Here is a 23,444-nt window from a genome sequence, read left to right on the forward strand (position 1 = left end):
AACTTTGTAAATGCTTTATATGCAACTGTTTCTTGATCTTTGCGGACACTGTATAGAAAACACTTGTGTAACATTTGTCAGACATTTAAGCAAATGGGAGCTTTCAAACAGACATGACTAATCTAGTTTGCTTCCCCTGGGAACCTGCACACATCTCTTCCAACCATTCAATCTCATCTAACATTGACACACAAACATATACACACACATACACACACACATACATGCAAATGCACACTCAGAACCACAACCCGCTTTTATCAGGTTCTTCACTTACATTTCACAGTAGGCTTTATAACACTGTTTCTTTATCGTATGATATTTCCAGCTTTTGTATTGAAAATATTTATCAACATTTAAGTTGTAATATTTGGAAAGTGATACATACATTTTATTTACATAAGCTTATTAAGCAAGAGCCCAATGCAATGTGCATGTACATACAGTATGTAGAATTACATGTATGGCTGAGAGTGTGCATGTTCGCCTCGATTTATCGTAAGAGCCCCCGGGCTTAAGCCACGTCTGCTTTCCAGGCTATTGGTGTGCACGTGTAGCAACACTGTTATCATTCTGTTGGAATCCACGGTGGTAAGACCAAGTCCACCGATCTTCTGTTCAATACGGTTCCATCAGAATAGCAGAGAGCTCTATTGCCTCTCAGTACTGCAGATGGATTTCTTTAAACGGGTACCCTTAGAACTAATGTGATGGCATCAAGAAATTGACAGGGACCGAGGTGACTGCAGATGGAGTGAAGAAGCATTCGTAATCTTATGGACTCCTCAAACATTCAGAGACCAGGAGATCTGAGCCATTATCTTTGGGAGGCTCGTCGGTTGCATGGTCCCACGCATACGCCGCTTTGCTTGACTGCCTGTTCAGTCTGTTCACGTATCCTTCTATCCGTTCTATTTTTTTCTACTTTACACAAGCATTTGTGTAGCGTGCGCAATCATCTCTATCCACACGTTCAGCCAGACGTACTAATCAGGTCCTGGACAAAACAAAATTTGATGAAATTGAGGCACATAATCTGACAGGCACAGTTAAGCCCGACTTTTGGTATGTCTACAAGAAAAATCAGACATGAATGATTAACATGTCACAGAAAATCTCCAGCTATCATTCTCGTCAGAACAAGTGAAACATCTCCATTTGTCTCTATAGATGTTCTACATGCACTGACATATCTAAGTACCATATGAGTAAATACCTGAAGCTACCATGGAGATAATATGATGATGACAAGGCTCCACCTTGTTTGCTTTGACCAAAGAAGAAGGCATTGTTGCCATTACACAAGTACATCAAATCAACACGCTCCAACAGTCTTATAAACTCTGGATTGGGGCCCAAAATAGTCAAAGGCCTATTACTGCTGGCTTTCTTGAGACGGTGTCTGAAGATCAGGCATTGGAGTTTGTAGTTTTGATAGAAAAGATGGCCCTTGTGGAAAATGGGAATTCAAATATCTGGCCAATCTCTGAAAGGTGACTTCTTCACAAAGACCCAAAGGGGGCTTCTACGTTATTGGAGTGTAAATCTTAAAAGCATTATTATACCAGTCGCGTTGATTCTTAGCATCCGCTAATGGTCAGAGTGAAAGTAAAAGGGGAGAATGAGAGAGAGCAGCTAATCTGTCCGTCCTTCCCTTCACCCCTTGTTTTGTAAGAACGGGGATCAGGAGGTTCAATCAGCGGTCAGTTCAACCGTCGTCTGGGGTTGAGTCTTCCGGAGTAGAGGAATCCTCAGCAAACTCATCTGAAGAGCCACTCTTGTGGATGCGCCCATCGCAGCGCATGCTGTGGAAAGTCTTGCGGAAAGCCTCCATCATAGAGTGCGCCAGCTTCTTGGCCTCCAGCTTGCTCTCGCACTCCACGGCGTGGCAGTCCATCTGGAAGGTTAGGTCGTCGTTGATCTCCCGGTAGATCCAGGCGAATACGTTAGGCCGGACGCTGTGATCGGCCGTGCAATAGGCGATCCTCGCCACCTGGTAGGTGTCCATGGTTACCGAGGCCTCACTGTGCCCATCCAGGTGGTGGAGGCGTACCTGGAAGGGCCGTATCTCCAGTAGAGCGCTTCCAGGAGGGCGTATACCCTGCTGCTGAGCGAGAGCACGATGCTCCACCAGACCCACCACCGCTGACTCTGTGCAGCCTGACAAAAAGTTGGTCCCAGAAATAGTCACCTTGCCCAGGTAGGTCACCTGCAGGAAATGACATTATCTTGCGTCAATACGACTAATCGCATCCAAGCAGACAACAAAGATGCCGTTTTTTTTTTTTTTTTTTTAACACACAATACAATTGCTGCAAGTCAACATACTATTAATATGGAAGGGAACATGTAAGTCTTGAACAGCTCTTCACGGTGAACGATGGGACTCAAGTATGCATAAAGAGTCGCCCCCACCCACCCCCTTCACTACAAGAGGGCCCGCCATCCTAGCATATTAGTGCGACAGTTGTTAGTGGGTCTTAAGCGCTGGGGCAAGGAGGAGAGGGGCAGAGGTGGACTGCAGCTCCATTTGATGGATGCGATTACGTTTGTCAAAATATTTCAGATGGAGGGCAGCACGGTGAAGTACTGGTTAGCATATCTGCCTCAAATGTGGAGGTTGTGGGTTTGATTCCGGCTCTACCCAACCGGTCATCTCTGGATACTCTGCCCCCCCCCCCCAAGAAAAAAAAAAAAAAACACATGCAAGGTCGGTATATTGGAAAATTCAAATTGCCCTTAGGTGGGTTTGTGACTGTGAATGGTTGTTTGTCTCTGAGTGCTCTGCGATTGGCTGGCAACCACTTCAGGGTATACTCTGCCAACTGCCCAAAGACAACTAGGATAGGCGCCAGCTCGCCTGCAACCCTAGTGAGGATGGATGGATCAATTTCAGATGCAGTGTGCACACGTGTTCTATCCAATGTGTGTAAACTGTTCTGCATATTTATACTTACTTATGGTCCAAAGAGAATAAGACATTTTTAAATGTTATTGACAAAGTTATTGACTTTTCCGTATGACAAAATGAAGCAAATATTGGCACAAGTTCCAACATGCTTACTTAGAATATTTCTAGAGGACAATTTTTGATGTCTCAGTACATTTAAAGTATGACATGAATTGTGGTGTATCACACTCACGAATCTCAGTGTCTGTTTTAAGAGTAAACATTATTGTTTTAAAGTAAACTAAAAAAACATAAAAGAGACAGTCTGTTGAAGGTTCTCTTTAATGAACAGTTTGTGGATTAACAGCTCTAGTTGAAAAGCCAAAAGTCCCACTACTATTTACCAATTTTATTAAAGTGGCTTTTTAATTACCATTGCATTTTTGAATATTTACATTTGTATTTAACTTCCATTTTTAATGCAATTGGGGGGGGGGGGGATTTGCCACTTGTTGTTAACTAAAAATTTTACACAGGGTGTCCCAAATAAATGTATACACATTTTAGCAGCTAACTCAATAATGTATTCTTTCTTTAGAGGCTGAACCCATTGAACCGAGTGATGGCAGCCAGACTTGACTTTGAGGAGAGGAAGTTTATTCTAAAATGCTATCGGAAGTATGAAAGTGCAGTAGAAGTGCAAAGACAATTTGAAAAGGAGTTTAACAAAGAACCACCAACATGAGTTACCATCACTTGAATTAGATATAAGTTTGAGGCAGATGGAACTGTTCAGGACGTCCAGATGAAGCGGTCCGGAAGAATCATGTACATCGACATCGTGTTTGTACAAGTGGGACCATATTGGACATATTATTGTTATTATTATTATTGTATTTTATAGATTTTTTTTTTTACTTGATTTTCTTTATATTTACTTTTAAGGTGCCAGAGTTCTTATTTCAATATACAGTATTTGTATATTTCTATTCAAATACTATGCTATACTATACTTTGTAATATACTATAGATAGTGAGTGCTTGGTGGGAATTTGCTACACATTAAAGGTTGTCTGCGCTTGTACACAAAGAAAAAAAGGCATTTTCTACAATAAATGTTGAAACAGTCTTTGCAGGTCGACAAAAAAAAAAAAAACAGCATACCAGGATAGCGATAGACTGAGAAGAATGAGATGGATAAGGTGGGAAGTTTTTTACTCAGGTCTTTAAGGGAACTCACACAGACACAAGTGAGCCCAACAATAATGGCTCACTTGTGTCCTTTCGCTACACTACTCTTTATGGCTTTATAAAAATAGACAGAGGAGGAGCCTTTGACAAGCCAAATACTCAAATAGTTCTCACTCCTGTCTGTGTTTTTAGTGGAATAGGGGGGATATTCACTCTCAAAATCTTAAACATTTGACATATTGCTGGAGAGGACGTGAGGAGGGTATATACCGTTTGAATGTATTTTACTATGAAATATATTTGAAAGTATTGGACCAGTCAAACTTTGAGAAACATATTCAAAATATAACACTCAAACACCCGAAGAGGTCAAGGTATTGAAGCTATTAATCCTTGCTTATACATGGCTGTAAACTGAAAATCATTTCAAGTCATAAAATAACACTCAAATGAAAAAACTGATAGAAAATACCTGGATTTACAATGGTATTATGTGGGGAAAAGGTGTGTAACTTTGAAGAATCTAAAACAAAACATTGTTTTGATTAGATTTTTTTTTTTTAACCAATAGATTCTACCAATATTTCTTTATTATGTTGAAGTGTTGAGTATTAATCTACAATTCAGGAACTGTTTAAATAATGAACAAAATAGTGATTTGGATGATTTGGACAATTTCGACTGGTACTGTATATAATTATCTGATGTCTAGCATAAACCTGTCAGTTCTTGTTCTCTCAAAGAAAAAAAAAGTACAAGTCTTCCATGTTTGGCTATCCCTTAAAAACAAGATGATTGGGCTCAAAGGGCTAACATGCTTAAAATAAATGGTCCATGTTCAGAAAACCTTTCTACAGTAAGTCAGACTGACAGCATATACTGTATGAGTGAGAGGACACCCATGTCTGGCTTTATTCATAACATACTTTCCTGCTTTCACAGGTTATGTTTAGTCTGCCACTGCTAGGGCAAACTCCCTTTTCTCCACCATGACTTCCAATGAATGGGATCCTTCACGTAAGCAAGTACAACAATTCGCCAGTCACTGGGTGTGTGGCTCAAAGAAAAAGTGACAACCCAGAAACATCTCAGAAAGTATATGTGTGTGTGCGTGTGTGTGTATGTATACATATATATGTGTATGAGAAGCCTGTCTAATGAGGCACAACATAACAAAATGTAATCTTACAGTCCAAAAATGTTGATGTAATCATCAGACTTTAAATGGAGACTCCGGATTCAAATGAACAACCTCCATGCTAAGTGCCGAGGGTGGAATTCGACCAGCAGAGCAGTGTTACATTATCACTGGAATAAGTTTAAAGGAAAGATATTTGACACATTGTGAATTGGTACAATGCACAACATGTCAACACAATGGTTTTACAGCTATTGTGTGCAAGTCTTTCCAAGAGTGAGTGTGTCAGGAATTCACGAAAACAACAGCCAGAAAAAAAAACAAGGTTCTGAGTTGAAAACAACATTCACTTCTGCTGGAGGAGTTTGTGTGAGTCAAACCGCAAAGTTGCTGGACTGCAGCTTTCATCACAAGTTCTGGCTAAAATTGATAGCCTAAGTCCATCACCATTCACAAACCAGCACACATCCGCAATGATTGAAGGCCAGGCATGCATCTTTAAATCATCTCAGAGCTGCAGAGTCCTCCCCTTTGTTTCAACTTTCCATGTGTTTCTCCTCTGTTGCCTCCGCTTATAACTTTTCCCACTCTCTCTTTTTTTGGTTTCTTTTGTCTCACCATCACGTGTCCCTCGGTCTTCACCTCATTTATCCTCACATCTTCTCTTCTGCTTTGAACTCACGCGTTCAGCTAATTGTTATCATTTTGCAACAGTTAAATTTAAAACATTGATTCTGTGTTACTTCAAGACAGCATACTGTAAATACAGATTGTGGGGAAGAAGCCCACTGAGTTGAAAAGTGGAAGCTTGCATGAAAAGTGGAGCATGTTCAGAAAAACAACCGAAACCTTGAGTGTCAAGGAAACCAAACAAAGGTCGCTTTGCCATCAAAAACGTGAGTAGGAAGTGTGTGCGTGTCCGTACACAACAAAAGAAATTTAATTGTTAAGTAGCTCATATTAAATGGTTAAAAAATTCACAAAAAAAAAACTGAAACTGTGAAAACATTTTAGTTAACAAAATGAAAAGGAAAATACCTAAAAGGTTTACTAACTGAAACTTTTCATGTTAATGAAAATAACTAAAGCTAGTAGCTAAAGCTAGTAAAACATTGTTTTCATCCTTGTCACTTAAAGTCAAACATAAACGTATTAATTTTAGTATTTCTTTATGTTCATAAAATAGGAGAGTTAGTCCTATGAGAAATGTAGTTTAATGTACTGCACACAATAATTAGTAATCTTGTTTTTCATTTTAATCTTGCTAAACTCCATAGTAAAACTATAAAAAAACAAAACAAAACAAAAAATATATATATATATATATATATATATATATATATATATATATATATATATATATATACATATATATATATATATATATATATATATATATATATATATATATATATATATATATATATATATATATATATATAAATGCTATGTCTATGTAAATATGAGTGGTATCATGAAAGATTGACTTCCATTCTTCATTTAAGTTATAGCTATATTGTTTGAGTGGAAATACTGCCATCCAATAGTCACAGTTATCACTACATGCTCAATTGGCTTATATTAGGTAAGCATTAGTCAAGGGTGTCAGGTACTCTCCATTAAAAAAAAAAAAAAAAAAACGTATTTGACGAGATTTTTATTATTTATTACTATTTTAAAAGACAAAAATTCACGTCCATGGCACTGAAAGAGTTAAACCAACCCCTAAAGTTTTAATCACTTTTTTTGAAAGGCAGTCTAACCCACTTCATATAGGGAAAAGTAGCAAATAAAACAGCACCTTTTATTTATTTTTCAAAGAGCTGATATGTGTCCCTCGAGCAAAAAATGGCATACTCATTTAGTTAGAACTCGGCAGAAAGATAGTTCAGGTTTTCCTGTCTTTTCTTCTTCTGTAATTAGTGCTTCTGCAGTTTTTCATATTCAAGATATTCCTATTTATGGGCCGACGGCAACTGGTCAAAAAGATTTGTTGTTGAACTGCTTTTGCCATGGCATATTTTTGCACATCTTCCATACAAGGTTATTTTGAGTGGTGTCAGTCTTGTCAAGATCGAAACATTTCCACGCTAGGGGAGGGTTGGGAGGAATTTAGAGGCGTTTGAATTGCTTGTCCATAATTTTTACAAAATCCCACCAACATGGCCACATTGTTAGTTCCAATGTTATCACAGAAATCACAAAAACATACTGTACATTATTTGTAATTCAGTATAAAACGGAAATAAATGCTGCAATACTTTTGTCTAGCAAACAGTAGCTTAATGGATAGATGGACGGACAGATGGGAAAGTCAACACACAAAGAAATCCCAAAACCTACATTCTGTATTTCAATCACTGAATTAAATATAAATACAATCAATAAATACAAAATTTATATTTAGGAAAAACCAGCGTCCTCTGGTGGTTTTACTGTAGCACTGCAACCCAGCATGTATGGCCATTATTGAAAATGGTTATTATTACAGTACATGTCATTCTTGCTACAGTTAAACGGCCGAGAAAGCTTAGGATATCCCGAGAGCATGTGGAATCTGAGAAGAAATAAATGTTATTTTAAAAATGCACAAAGGCAATGGAGGCAAACTCGGATGAAAGGAAGGAAGGACAGTGACTGAAGGTTATTATTTCAAGATGGGGAATGAAGATGATGAGTATATGCAAAGTATAACACAAGAAAGCAACGGATACACAGAGGGAGACAAAGCAAACATCCGCAGTTCTGTGAACTGGCTGGTAGAAGGACCGACAGGAACAGTTTGGCCTTTTCGCTTCGACACCTTGTGGGTGTCTGCTGTTATGTGTACATAGAAGGTCCAGTACTGGGGCACAGCTGTTACAGTTATCAATGGAGAAGGAACAGAGGAAATGATGGGAACAAAATTTTGGAAGCAAAGAAGAGATACCTGACCTTGACGAGAGGCTTGGGAACATAGCAAAGGAGAGAAAAGGGACAAAATGACTAAGATAAGACAATGGAAGGGAATCTGAAGATACCATGTAAAGGATCAAATCTTGGAACATGATATGATATGAAGGATGTTTTAGCAATGCTAATTCCCTGGACAGTGGCCATAGAAGAAACGACTACTCAGGGTGAACAATGTCAAGTTGTCAAGATAAAGCACTTTCAGTAGCTAAGGTAGAAAGGCGCTACACACATTAAGTCGAAGTCCATTTAGCAATAAAATGAAGAAAGAGAAGGAATTATTGACTTTATGTGTCAAAAACCTCCCTTATCTAAAACCCAGGTACATATTGTGAATAGAGCAAACCAGAGACATTTACTGCCCGTTTGCAAGAACCCCGGCTACGTGAAGATTATGTTGTAGAATCATACCATAGTAGTCGTGTACGTGGTAGTAACCATTACTGGCCGCAAAAGGCCAACACACTCAATATTTTCTCCTTTACAAACCTCAGCTGTTCAAACACACGCCCACTGTAAAATAGTGCAACAAAGGACCCCTGTCCAACAACATGCCTGCACACAAATTGAGCATTGAACTAATGCTTGCATAAATACAGGAACAATGAGAAATTTACAACATAATATGTATTGTTTGGTTTGATTTGTGTCTTTATAACTGTGTCATTATTTAAAGCCATCTTTTTTGTATCTGTTATTGCATGACTGATTTTGCCCCATGTACAGCAAAAGCAACAATGCATGTTTTAAAGTACTATATAAATAAAGTTCAGCTGAGTATAGAAATAGAAAAGATAATAAAACATCATCATTTATTTCATGGAATTTTAAAGGTAATCCTATGGTGGGATATATACAGTAGGCCTTTCTCTAAAATTAACTGTTGCTGTCCACTTTTTGTGGACATTTTATGTATCAAAAGTATCAGTGGTATTGCTATTTGGTACAGTGTTGGTATCTGTGACTACTTAAGAGTTGAGAACTCAAATCCCACACATCACTAGTGTTTAGTGTTTGCTGATTTTTTTTTTTTTTTTGTCACCAAGCACAGGGGTTGATTACACATAAAAAAGGTCAGGATAAATGTTGCACTGTCAACGACCGAGGGTATCGTGCCATTTTCCCTCAGAAGGCCCCTATGTCTGGATCCCCCTACATGACTGGGAATCCACAGCTTGGGAATGCAGCATTCCTGAGAAAGTTGTTAACATTCCTCAAAAGTTATTGAATCAGCACAGCACAGCTGGCTCCACTTGCCAAGGCATGCTAAGATGGATGGGTGATGTGTATGTATGTGTAGACGTTTTTCTGTGTGTGTGTGTGTGCATCTGTGTGAGAGTTGTATGGAGGGAATGTGTAAAGAGCAAAACTTAGAGTGTTTTGGTTTAGGTAAAAATCAGTAGAAGCTCAGTCTAAATGAAAGAAGCTTTTATATGCACATCCTAAATACAACCAGCTACAGTACAGTGAATCATTATATACTGTATTTCAGTAATATCCATTCATCCATCCATCCATCCATCCATGGTGAGGAACCAGCTTGAGCACGGCCCATTGATACTTTATAATGAACTCGAAAGGTGGATCCATCGTGTGTTGCGTCATTGGGAGCAAAGGGAGCCTTACAGATAGTTTAAGGAAGAGCCCTGTTCAAACAAATGTGAACGCTCGTTGTGCCTACTCATTATCCTGTTTGGTCAGCTACAGGCTCCACTCTAGGTCGACGTGCGAGGGTCGCGAGCCCGTTAGTTTTGCAATCTGCTTTGCTGTAAGAATCACTTTGTTCTTGAAAGCTACTGTGATATTCCTATGTGTGAGCAAGGACTTGGACTTTGGTTCAGTCTGCTCGCGTCCTTTATTAAAAATAGTACCGTAACCCTAACAACCTGAGCTAACACGAGCTGCTGTTAGCTGCAACCTGACTGCAAACTGACTTATGCCCTCTAGCTTGTCCCCTTACTGTAATTATTGTAAGTAAGAACACGACTGATATAAAAATGTGCATCTGTACATCAAAACTCGGCTAGTTTGGCTGGCGGATGCAATCTTCCTCAACTGTTGAAAAAAAATGCAAATCTTTAAGTTACCGTACAGGACGCACCAATGTTTATGCACTTCGTTTTGGCGGAAAAAGTGTATATTTGGGGATTTACGGTATCTAAATTGTTGCACTCTGTTTACTTGTTTTGCTCCTTTGTCAAGTCAAGTCAAGTTTAGCACATTTAAAAACAACCTCAAAGTGCTGACCAAAGTGCTGCACAATTACTAAAATACAAAACAAGTTATCACGCACAAATATAGCAAATATTATTGACAGGTTATTTTTGTTCTCGTGTCGTGCTGGTGTGAATATCACACTGTCTATAATATGTACCTGAGACAGCTATCACATCTGGTTTGCACATGGTGCAAACACAAACCAGGTCAGGACTTAAAATTCTGAATGAGCAACTAAAACAAACTCTCTCATGAAGGAACTAGACCTGCCATTGACAATTTTGCTTAATACAGTGACACATACGTGCACGATATAGAGACCACCAACGCAGGTTTTTGTTAAGCCTATTTTTACTTCAAATGTTCTCAGTTGCTTTGGTCCACATCTCTCAGATCAAAATTGAAATGTGCTTAAGAGTAAATGCATTTCTCAAATCAATTCAGGCAAATGGCAAAACATTATGGTTCCCCTACAGAAATAGTTTTCAAAATTCCTTTTACATATCCCAAAAGTAAATATCTGTGTCAATTAACATGTCAGTGTCATCAGAATGAAAACACTGTGTGTGGATAACAAAAATTTGCTCCGTTAAATCGTCAATATAAATGTACTCAGGAGGGATGTTCTGAGGGAACCGTCCGCTTAAGTCTTGATGACAAATTTAGTAGTTAAACCTTTGTGTCAGTGTGAAATGTATTGCAAGAGAATGGCCAACATTACACTGTAATTTGTTGACAAACCATATCATTGGGATACGCAAAAAAAAAAAGACTTAAAAAAAAAACACGGTATTAAAATAGAAATGTACATCGGACAATTTCCTTGTGGATAACAATTATCTACACCTGCATTGAGCTGTTTGATGAAACTGCTTGATCATTAACTGATATAATGTTGAATGTGGGACAATTCTACGAAGACTGATAGTTATACATTTTGATGAATATGACAAAAGAAAACATGCATTTGCATGGAAGTGGCAGAACTTTTGCAAGTAGTTCAAAGAAATGAGAAACTACTTTGATGCGCACACGATGTGAAAATTGAACAAGTAATTTTGAGAAATTAAATTTTGATCTGCAAAATGTATCCTGGCAACTGAGAAAATCTGCAAGGAATGGAGTAAGGGAATGAAAAAAAAGTGTTGAACAAATCAAACTGGCCTAAATTAGCCTGAGTCTTCAACTTCAACTCTGGCATTACTGCAAAGTGAAAACTAGCACAGTGTTTCAATAGATTGAAGTGGACTGCTTCAACAGCAGCAAGCCAGGCAGGGAAATGAGAGGCGGCCTTTCATCCATGCTAGCTATTAGCTTTGGCAGTGTGACAGCAGGCCTCAGCCAGTCTTTCTGTTTGCAAACCGAGACTGCGGACTCGAAAGGAACTAAGCGACGGAGGGGAAGGAAGCATAAGAGAATATAAAACACAGTGATGTTAATAAATGGTGTCATATTGTACAGTTGCATATAAAAGCCAGCGGGGCGGATGGCGTGGAGAGAAAAGCTGCTATTGTTTCTTCAGTTTACTCTCATTACAGCATTGAGGCAAAAAAATGTCTGAAATGGAGACACTTTGGCAGAGGGGCAGACAGATATGCAGACAGGCAAGGTAGTGAGTCAGACAGGATGTTACACCTGCCAGCAGATGAAGGCAGTGAGGAGCACCAGTTCACATTTTGAGGTTTTGCTAACAGATGGGAAAGGTTACTTTAATGTGGCTAGCGCTCTGCTAAATCGCGGCAGTGGTTTCCACAGCAACATGGCTCGGCATCCTCGACAATGCTGGAAAGAGCGATGAGCTCAGAGGCTACAAGTGGATGTTGGGATTCACACCAGAAAGAGACGGTTATCAAGTCCAGCTATGTTCAGCTTTCACCTAGGCGACATATCAATATTTAGCTTTTTTCACGGCAATGAGAGCCAACTGTGTGATAGCCACGAGCATGACTTTGCATCAACAGTTTGTACTGCTGAGTCATAGAACAACTGTTAATTAAAACACTCTTTAAAACTGGCACATTTCTCACATGAGTCCGTGAGCACGAAATGATCCAATGAGAGCTGCAGCTATAGAGTATCTTTTTATTCAGATATCACACTCAAAATTCAGCTCAAATAGCGAGTATTCGGCAAAAAAAAAAAAATGAAAATAAATAAAAAACAGACACAGAATACCAATAAACACACTAAACTATGAATGCTCACCTTTTATAAATCTGTGGTGATCAACAATTTTATTATGTAAATTTAAACTGTGCTGAGCTACTTTCCTCTTCAGAAACATTAAATTTTAGACAAATCTCTTCTCATGAATCTTGGTCAATGAGACAAATTTGCCAGCTGAAAGTTCTTGGCTCAGCATGGTTTGTTCAACTGTAATCAGTAAGGTCGGGTCAAAAGTTGAGTTGACCCTACTCCACAGTGTGGAAAAGTGAAGTTATCAGTATAAAAACAAAAATAATTTTACTTGCTAGCAATGTGAGTAAAGTACTAAAAGTGAAAAAACAGTGCTTGCCAAATTATAGACATATGTGGGCCAATATAATCAATAGTTCATATGCAGACTGAAAACGTAATCATGGTACTTTGTGAAATCAAGACATTGAGAGAAGCGCTTCCTCTGCATGGTTTCAGGTTTTAAAATGTGTTTCTGATTTGAAACCATATTTTTAAGGAAATAAAAATCCCAAAGTCAGACTGTGTATGCGTTAGTGCACGCGAGCCAGGCATATGTGTCAATCAAGGTCTTTTTTACTGACTTTCACTTCATGTCCGCATTTGAATTTAAGGAAGTCTGAGATTCAGTTCTTTGAACTTTCATCTCTTTTAGCATCTAAATTGTTGAGCGTTTGTCCATACACTTGGAAGAGTCAGAGTCACGCGTGAGACACTGCGCCCAAACTGCAAGAACGAACACTACAACATTAAAGCATCTTAATTATCAGACTGTAATAGCCAGGTACAGTAGCAGGTTAGGTAAAGAACCTTGAGGAAATGAATAGATCTTTTGTCTAGAGAAGAAAGGTTGGATTATGGCGGAAGTAATACTATTATAGAATTAGTATTCCGGGAAAAGACTGGATTGGGGGATTATAAAGTTTCATGTGATTTTACCTTGTATCCAGCATGAGTTTTGTTCTTTGTAAGTGGTGTGGTGGAGCAAAGTTCAATGGCCTCAGGCTCATGGAAGATCACTGTGGGCAATGGCTCCTTTCTCAGCGTCAGCACATTCAACTTGGTCTTCAGCATGCTCTGGAAGTGCTGAGGAGAGAGAGGAAAAAGGTTATTTCCAAATTTTAAGTCTGGACCAGACAACCATTTCTTCCTCAACTTGAAAGGTTTCTCTATTCCTGTTCTTTATCATTCCTCATTAAAATCTCTCTGAACAAAAATTAATTGACCATGCATCCATTCTCTGTACCGATTTATAGGTATCATACAGTATGGCGCTCGTTTTGACAGGTCGCACAACAAGCCAACTGTCAGCTATTAGACAAGGGAAGGCACTTCCATGAGTCGAAGGCTATAGTTCTTGGTGTGCGATCTATTTGATGGAATTGTTGAATTCATGTTATCGAAAAAGCTGCACAAGACATAGGGGAGATATTTCGACAAAAGAATGACCTCTTACCGGCGTTATTGACTGAAGTGTGTTGATGGGGTGTTGCCATAATTTTTGTGGCAAAATAAAAACTGAAAAAACTTTACGCGGGTGTAGGGTCTGTATGAATTTTCATCTTTTTACGCTAAAACCAGTTCTGTTGGGCGTGCACAATAGAAAATGTAAACGATCGAAGTGAGCGCAACTTGGCTGACATCAGTCATTGTCATTATTTGTCTAGAAACTCTAAAGATATTGTCAGAATCTGAAAACCAACCAATGGAAATACATTACAATATACACAGTCAGGCTTATGGTGAGAGGTGGTTACAACTAGGACTGGGGAGAAAAAAGTCGACCAAGTCAGGTAAGTTGACAATAAAAATATCTGTCACAAATCTCTACTGAAACTATGCCTGCGCCACCATTTTCTAAAATTGCAGATGCCATTAGTGTTGCAAAAAAAAACAAAACAACAACAACAACAATATATCACAAGTTTGGGATAATTTGCAACGAAGCATGGTGACAAAAATGGAATAATGTCATATAGAAACATTGTAAAGTGGACTCTGCATGCCACAGCAGTATTTCAGAAAAAAAAAAATGACCACTAGGTGATTGGCAATGGAGCCCATTGCTAATCACCTAGTGGTCAAAAGCCTGATGCTATTTGTGTGCTCAAAAACACATAACGGATTTAGTAGTTAGTAGGCTTTTATTAAAGGCAATATTAGCACATGGAGCTACCCAAAAATGAAGGAAAGAACTTCCCAAAAAGCACTAGGGGTGTATTGTCAGAGAATATAAGCAGTCACTACAAACAGTCTTTAGTGGCTCAGCTTTAGGTGTTTAAAATTTAACCATTAGGGCGCAGTCAAGCACAAAACGTACCTAGTGAAGTTTCCAAAAAGAAGAAAAAAAGCAACGAAGAAGAACAAGTTGTTGACCTGATGGTTAACAGGCAGCTCTACTCTAAAGTTTGTTCACGGAATATTGTTGAAACAATTTAAGCGACTTAAAGGTCATGTACTGTATATGTATATGTACATGTGCAATGTACATATACAGTAGCATTATGTACGTGTGAACTAAATGGTAGTTAGCTCTAGTTGAAATAGTAACCACTAGCATGCTAATAATAATAATGATAGCAGAGGCTAATTTTCTTGGTGTCGAAAATCGTATGAAGAGAAGATAAAATGTATTGTAGTTACGTTTAGTCACTTCAAATCAAGTTCAACCTTAGTAGATTATTTTTTTTAAAAAAGGAGGGGGCAAGGGGATTAATACTCGATTATTCGACGAAATAATCGATAGGACAATTGATGTTAAAAAATTAAAGAATGACAGCCTCAGTTACAACTCATACAATTTGCATGAGATTAGATATACTGTAAATACTGGTATTTCTTTATCTGCTGCAGTGAGAATTGCATTTATCTTTTTACCACCGCATTCCAAATACAATATCTAGAAACCAACGTAGGGGTTGTACTCACATTCAGTGTGCAAGGACTTTTTGGAGGGAAAAAAAAAACGAAAGAAAGGGATGCTTTGCGTGTCGTAACGGAGGGATACTGTACGTATAAGGCAAGAAAAAAGAAGTGCAAGGAGCGGATGGAGAAAATGGAGAAAAAAGTTGACAGTTGTTAAAGTAAAGGCACATGTGTGTAAACGCTTGCTGACCTCCGCGTCAGCACTTTACAGCTTCCTGACAGCGGCTCACATTCCTGCGGTCGGGCTGGGCACCGAGCGAAGGGAGGAGAGGTTGCCCACCCTCTACCTGGAGCAAAAGGCATGAGCGGTGGGTCACTCTGTACTCCATATTTTTACTGTGTTTAACTGAATTTGTCATATTCCCAAAGTTCCCTCAACGAGTGATGACAGTTATTGATTCTATTTTGGATTTAGATTTGGAGACAGTGGCAGACTCCGTCGCGCGCCCAGGGCTGGACTGGTTGCAAGACAAGGGTCTTGTCTGCACGCTATAGTACACAATGGTTGGCGTCACAATGAAACCTCAGAAACCGCAGCCAAGATTAGAAAAAAACACAAAAAGCTCTGTTTTGAGATTTACATTTCAGCAACTATTTTGTGTAATCTGAATTAGTCTCAGGTGCCTAATCCAAACTGATCAAAGTGTCGCAGGAAAACAAAATGTGATCCCTCAACTAACTTACAGAAAACTGGAAGGAGCTTACAATTATTTCGCAACTGCAACTGGAGTATAGTGGTGACCAGAAGTACCTGGTGCTCTCTGGTCTTCCATCCGCGCGTGAATTTAGAACTTGGCTTTTGTGCGTTTCAGAAAATGTTGGGTACCAACACTTACAGGTTGCATACTGTACAGTTTTATTTTAAAATTGTGTCACAGAATCATAGTGACTTGAAAAGAGATGACCAACTTGAATGAATAATACCAAATCGGATGTATTATTTATTGAAATGTTTTAGGCAACCTGTTCAGGGTGTACCCCACCTATTGGCCAAAGATAACCAGATAGTCTATAGCATGCCCAAAGCGGTTAAAATATGATGGATGGATGGATGGATGGATGGATGGATGGATGGATGGATGGATGGATGGATGGATGTTTTAGGCATCTTTAAAGTTAGCTATCAAAAACCGATAAATGTTTTAGCACATCAAATATACTGGACATAACTGATGTAAATGATGTGTTACTTTTCACACTAACTATTGCGAACGAATGTGAAACTTTAGAACTGTAATATAGTTATTTAGGCCAAAATAATGCCAAAATTGGGCGCATTCTCAAACATCTATCCATCAATTTTCCTCACTTGGGTCGCTGATATACACAAGTTATACACCACACTTGGGGGTATAGCAAGTAATGGTTTAAAATATGCAAGTGAATCAAACTGAATCAAATTGATTCGATCTTTGAATGTTGAGGTTTGTATTGAATCATCTTCCACTGGAGAGATATGGCTTACAAGGAAAAAGGCACATTCACAGTGCTAACGAGTTTATCCAAATGTAAAACGTCAACAATAAAGTGATTACATTATTCCCTCTCAAACTAAACTGTACCATAAAGTATTAAACCATAATTCCAGAATCAAACAAAATGTAATCTTTCCACTTTCAAACAGAACTGTTCTATCATTTTGCACCCCACGCAATGAAAACCAATTGAATTATTTAACTTTATTTTTTTGTTCAGGTGAAAGATATCTAATAAAGAAATAATACTAAAAAAATTAATAAAAAATAAAAAAAGGTTTGCCTGAAATGCATGCAATGAAAGCTAATGACATTCTTCAGAGAAGGAGCAGAAATGCAGTCTTTTGAGAGCATCTTGTTTGGCCTCCTGCAGTGATGACTTTAACAGGTAACAGATGGTAAGTTTATTTTTTATCCCCTTTAGGCAACAGTACAGGAAAGAGTTTCCCAGGTCAATCTGTATGTATGGAAGAGCTCTACCAAAAATTACTAAGAAATGCTCTTATCACTATAACAGTCTTATTGGAAGTAGTAGCTCCATGTTTACAATTATACGAATATGAAACACTGTGGTACATGTTTTTAGTTGTTCCATCTTCATGATTAATACGTGTATTTATGCTAATTCCTCACTGGTTTAGTTTGTACCAGGGGTTACCTACGTGATGTCCACGGACATCAGGTAGCCTCCAAGGACCTCATGAGTATTCTGCAAGTTCCTAAAGTAGCTTAACATTGACAGGAAATTGTGGTTACCTTGAAATGCTGTTGAAGTAATCATTTAAGAATGTAAACGCCGGTAGAGATTTATAGAAATAAAACATGGCATACTGCTAGCTGTTTGTTTCCTAACTATTGTGAGCAAAAAAATGTTTATTCACATACATTAATTTAGGACTGGGCTATAACGCAATATCAATATTTACGTATATATAACAAGAGACACATGACCAATATGAATAGAAATTGCACTCGATTTGGAATGCAACAGCATATTTGCCACAAGATATTTTTAATGTATTTTCCACTTGATATATTTTCATGAGATCTGTAATCTAATTGTTTTCTTAATGTAAATCGATTAAAAAAAAACGGTAATCAAGACACTGGTATTAAATACATGCATTGTGATTCACTCAGCCCCACAAAGCACATTGTTTAAAAAGATCCACTTATTCTTCAAACTGACAACTTAATTTGACTTTTTCAGAGCTGTGTTGACCTCTTATTTAAAGTTACATATCCATCCATGCAATATCTTGACTGCTTATCCTCAGAAGGGTCGCGGACATGCCTATCCCAACTGTCTTTGGGCAAGAGGCAGGGTACACACTGAACTGGTTGTTCAGCCAATGGCAAGGCACAGAAAGAAAAACAAGCATTCACATACAAAAACACACCTAAGGACAATTTAGTGTCCAATTAGCCAACCCTGCATGTTTTACAAATGTGTGAGGAAACCCAGAGAAAAGCCAAATAGGGACAGGGAGAACATGCAAACTCCACACAGGAAGACTGAAAACGGAATCAAATTCTCAAACTTTGAACTATGAGGTAGACATGCTAACCACTCTTCCATGGTGATTCCCTGTAGTTAAACATTATCGCCCAGACCTGTCATTAATAAAGGTAATATGAAGTTGTTCTCACAAGTGTACACAGGCCTTCACAGTAAAACTACTGAGCCTTAGCTAGCCGACAGTAAACCAGAAGTAGAAGAACATGTTTACAATGTCCATTAAAAAAAAAAAAACATAACTCATAGACTTTGTCCGCCATTTCAAGGCTGTCATAACGGGGAGTGGCTCTCCCCAATATTAGCCGATTCCTTACATCTTTATACATGTGCTGTGATATGATTCAAGGGCAGTCAGTATAAGTTAAAGTGGGCAGTATGAATAAAAGTGGAATGACTCAATAAGATTTGGTTGAGCGGGACTATGATTCAGTTTGATATGGTACAGCTGTGTTTGAGAGGCTATAACGCAATGGGTTTCTTGTCATTTTACAAGATAAATGAACTTGTTAGTAGGTTACTGTACAGTGAATGTGGCCTTTTCTTCAAGGATATATCTTATAATTAACATAAACAGGAAACATTTGCAACATATGTCCATACAATCTTACGTGGAGTGGCTCGATTTGCTGCACTTGCTTTGTTTTGTTTTGTTTTGTTTTTTTTTGGGGGGGGGGGGTTCTCAAACGACGGACAAATGATTGAATCCACTGCCACGCTGCTGTGTCTCGTGAGTAGCGCAACAAAAAGTACCAAAATGTTGTACAGGAAAGTCTGAATTACATATGGTCCAACTTGTACTAATTAAGTTTCATCCTTGAAGTTCTCTTGCTCTCTCGCAAACGTTACAGTATGTCGTGCCACGCAATATTGAATGTGCAGGGTTAAGATCAAACCAAAATCTTTTAACTCAAGCTTATGGTGGCTTCCTAATTTATCGTCATGTGGAGAAAATTAGAGATGCATTACTGGTATTCACAGATGCTTTGCCAGTGGCCCAATGTGAGAATATGTTTATATTTTTTGGGAAACTGCAGCTGTATTTGTCTAGTTCTGATCCATTTTGTTTCAATTTGATTTTGCTGCAAACCACATCCATAACTGATGGATTATTTAATAAGGTCATAGAGGCAGTCAAACATGTAAAAAGCAGGTGACGATAAGAACCAGTCATCTGGACTATTTCTGACAAGGCAGGTCTATGTTTTCTTCAGCAAAGGCCTGTGTCACACATAGTTAAGTGTCAAAATGCAGTGACCAAGGCTAAAGAAAGAGCTGCTGACACAGGGAAAGACATACTTGCTCGCCACAGGGATTTACAAAAAAGAACATTGTGTGTTTTTATGTGTTTGTTTGAGTGTATACTTGTGCCAAGACCAGTGAAGGTTGGCAAGGGGAGGATGAAGATTTTTTTTTTTTAAAGACAGAAAGAGAACTAAGGGGAACGCAAACAGCTTTCTGTCTTTTCTCTGAAACTCCTGCCCCAGCCTGTATCTCCTCACCCTTGGCTGCCGCCGTCTATGTCTTCTTCTTACCAAACTACAAGACTCTATGCAGCAAGACATCAGGTGTTGCCATGGCAACAGACGAACAAAGGCAATGAAAATATGGACGCATGCCATCGCGGATGGAAACAGAAAAAAAGACAAAACGATAAATAAAATAAAGCGGAGACCAAGCAGCTATTTGATGGCGCTGCAGAAATCCCCACCAACCCTGACTCAACTGACGTGAAGGATAGCAATGTAAGGAGGGCTGTCGCTATGGTTACACAGCAGGCGAGAGCCTCCTACGGCACTTAGTTATAATGTGGTTCTAATGGTTTTTCCTTTCTTTTGAAGCTTTTAATTAGAAATATAACATTACATTCATCACTGCCACAATTATACAGGCATGTTTTAGACAAGCAGTCAGCCCGTCACAATGAGTTCATCTAAGAGTACCATCGTTCGTCAAATACTGTCCTGGAAAATTTGCAGAGCTCTTTTGAAAAACGCTTGACGGGGGAAAAAAAGCTGACAAATTCCACAATGTGCATCGTTGTAAAATGTGTTTCTTTCTTTTTCAGAAGAAAATCAAAAATTTTTTTAGTTTTTGTTTTCTTTTTTGACTAAAAAACATTCAGTGGTTGTATGGCAAATCACTTCATAAAAACACATTGCAACCACTGCGACACCGAGTCACCCAATTTTTCACGTTCTAGGTCAGTGGTTCTCAAAATATATGTTATGATTAGTAGGTTATTCAATTTCATGATTGTAAAAGCCAGATTCTCCCCCATACTAGAATGGGTCAACCCAATTTGTGCCACCTCTCGTCACCTGTCGAGTTAATGATTTATTTTTATGAACACATCTCTACTATTTGTGAGGCAATGGGACCAGCTGGCTTACAAATGCCCAATAAAATGCATCAGGAAAACCAACAAAACAAAAATTTGTCTCAAAAACGTTGATCAAATTTTAACCCACTTAATATCTGGGAGACCCAAACCCTTGCCACAAACAATACAATTATTTTACATTTAAAAAAAAAAAAAGGAAAAAGATCTGACTTTAAATGAGTCGGCACCTTGGAGAACTGTCGTTGGCGCGGAGCACATAATGCTTTTGGGAGAGAACAGGACTCCGTTGGTTGTAATATCTTAATTTGTGGACCTGGTCATTCATGTCATAGACTGAAAATTGCAAATCACAATTGATCACTAATTCTGCGAACAATTTGATCCAGCTAATAAAACTTGCATAAAGTCTAGTATATATATATATATATATATATATATATATATATATATATATATATATATATATATATATATATATATATATATATATATATATATATATATATACTGTATATATATTTATAGTTATAGAGTAAAACAGAAATGTAATTATACTCAAACATGTGACAAAATTTATTCTGAACCGTGATTATTATAGTAACTTACATTAAAAAAAATTCAGTCTTTAAGAAAAAGATCATAAACATGGCGTGCTCACCAATATGGCTCATAGTTAAGTTTCGAGTTATAGAACTTTATCCATGGGTGATTTTTCGAGAATGCGGTTGCTAGGCGACGTATGTCTCACTGGTTGTGTAACCACTTGGAGCGCGTATTAATACATTGAAGAGGATGAGAGATGTGCGTAATGGTGTAATTTACAGCGTCCAAGGAGTGCAGCTCACCCTGGAATAGAAAAAAAAAAGCGGAACTCTTAATAATTCGTCATTCTATCTTGTTGACGTCTGGGCAGATGATCGGATTGTGCAAGTTCACTTGGCAGCCATGAAGTCTACAGGCAGGCGCACATCTGGAGAGCATTATGTCTGCAGGAGTCTCGAAAAAAGACCCCCGCTTATCAAACTACGTGTCATCAAAGAGCATTTTTGCATTTCCAAACAGGCACCTCGCTGCCATTTCACAAATGAAAAGAAAAACAAACCAAACATCCGCTTGGAGGCTGGAAGGCCTTTTTTTGTACACTTGAGTTTGACGCTCGATTGTAGTAGGAAAAAAAACTGCCCTGTAGACCAATGTCAATATTTTAGGCATCAGTGAAATGTTTGTGTTGGAAAAAAATATGTAACACATTATCTAAAGGTTGTCGTGGATAAGCGGCGCGCACTTGGCGTACTGTGAGTAGCAGCACGTAAACGTATCACCAAATACAAAGACGTAAGAGCGGCGAGAGGGAAAATGACAATATGTTCATTTGGGGCTCATTTTTAACGTATCAAAGGTGGCTGTTGATTGTCATTCGTACATTGACTGGTTGAAAACATCTGCAGCAAGTCAAAGGGCAGCAAGGCTCTTGAGCGGGGAGAAATCAGCTTCCACACATACACACGTCGCGGCGGGAATCAGCCTACGCAAATAGACCGCACAATCTTCATTTTACGGCTCCTTGTCGACCGTAAACGCAATCGCCGACCGTCGTGTCCTACCTGCAGTCGCTCCGACGCTGGTTGCCACATATTAGCAGGTTGAAAGGGTCTCCGTCCTGACGACAGCTTGTGCTCTGGTCGTAGTCCGGTTCACATCTGTTCGCTGTTTCGGTTCGCCTCTCTGCCCTCCTTCAGTTTGGTCCACTCGCCGACCAACGCTGGTTTGCTCCGCCTGGTGACATTTGCTTGCTTCGCCAGCAGAGGGCGCTTGCCGTCCGTCTGTTGCGGGACCGAGCAACATCTCTGTGCTGCGTTCATAAACTTACGGAAAATTCCTAGTTGCTTTGCTTGGGCGTCAGGTCAAGCGGAATACTAGTGTAGTAGTTCTTTTCTATTCCCGTTTGTAAGTGGTAAGCTGTACCGAAATACAAACATTTACTAACTGTAGTTAGATACTATGATTAGAGTTTTCTGATATCTGAACTTTCCACTCCTTACTTTGTCAAAAATGGCTTTTTCAATCAGCACCAATTTAATTATTTGACAGAAAGGTTTGTAGTGTTCTTCTCCAATGTGCAGGGTGTTACATAAATCTGTCAATGCTAAATCTGTCACCTTAGATCTCAATAACTGCTGAAAATATGAAAACTGATTAGGTTTTCGTGTATCACACTTGAGAACAATTTATTATGTCCAATACACCTGCCATGCATGTTTTTGGAGTGTGGGAGGAAGCCGAAGTGCCCGCAGAGCACCCAAAAGGGCTTGGGGAGAACATACACACTCCATACAGGAAGGCCAGAGCCGGGCAAATTGGAACTCGGGTCCCTGAACTGTGAGGCGGACGTGCTAACTGCTGCTTCACCGAGCTTCCACCCAAGAAATCATTTTAATAAATTATTCACAAACATTCAAATTGCGAGTCCTTGTCACATGGCATCCATTCATTTGTCCATCCATCCTCAGCGTGCTGGAGCCTATCCCAGCTGTCTTCGGTCAGTGGGGGGGTATGAACTGGCTGCCAGCCAATCACGTTGAAACGTATTTCTTGTCTAGCCAAATTTTAAAATGTAAATC

The 23,444-nt window shown here is 38.8% G+C and overlaps 1 protein-coding gene across 2 annotated transcripts; it reads right to left on the reverse strand.

Moving 5' to 3' along the window:
• Positions 1-22,598, reverse strand: pid1 (phosphotyrosine interaction domain containing 1). 2 transcript variants are annotated; one of them, XM_088428530.1, is made up of 4 exons: positions 22,428-22,598; positions 13,503-13,649; positions 2,054-2,209; positions 1-1,993 (listed from the first exon to the last, which is right to left on the reverse strand). In XM_088428530.1, exons 1-4 carry the CDS (start codon positions 22,455-22,457, stop codon positions 1,709-1,711), a joined length of 618 nt encoding a protein of 205 aa, XP_088284656.1. In that variant the 5' UTR covers positions 22,458-22,598; the 3' UTR covers positions 1-1,708. The 2 variants fall into 2 exon arrangements, with proteins under 2 accessions (XP_088284656.1, XP_088284655.1); XM_088428529.1 differs by having other exon boundaries at positions 1-2,209; positions 22,428-22,596.
• Positions 22,599-23,444: the final 846 nt, after the last annotated feature.

The sequence above is a fragment of the Hippichthys cyanospilos genome, chromosome 11 (genome assembly GCF_059441005.1).
Source record: "Hippichthys cyanospilos isolate Australia breed blue-spotted pipefish chromosome 11, RoL_Hcya_1.0, whole genome shotgun sequence".
Lineage (NCBI taxonomy): Eukaryota > Metazoa > Chordata > Actinopteri > Syngnathiformes > Syngnathidae > Hippichthys > Hippichthys cyanospilos.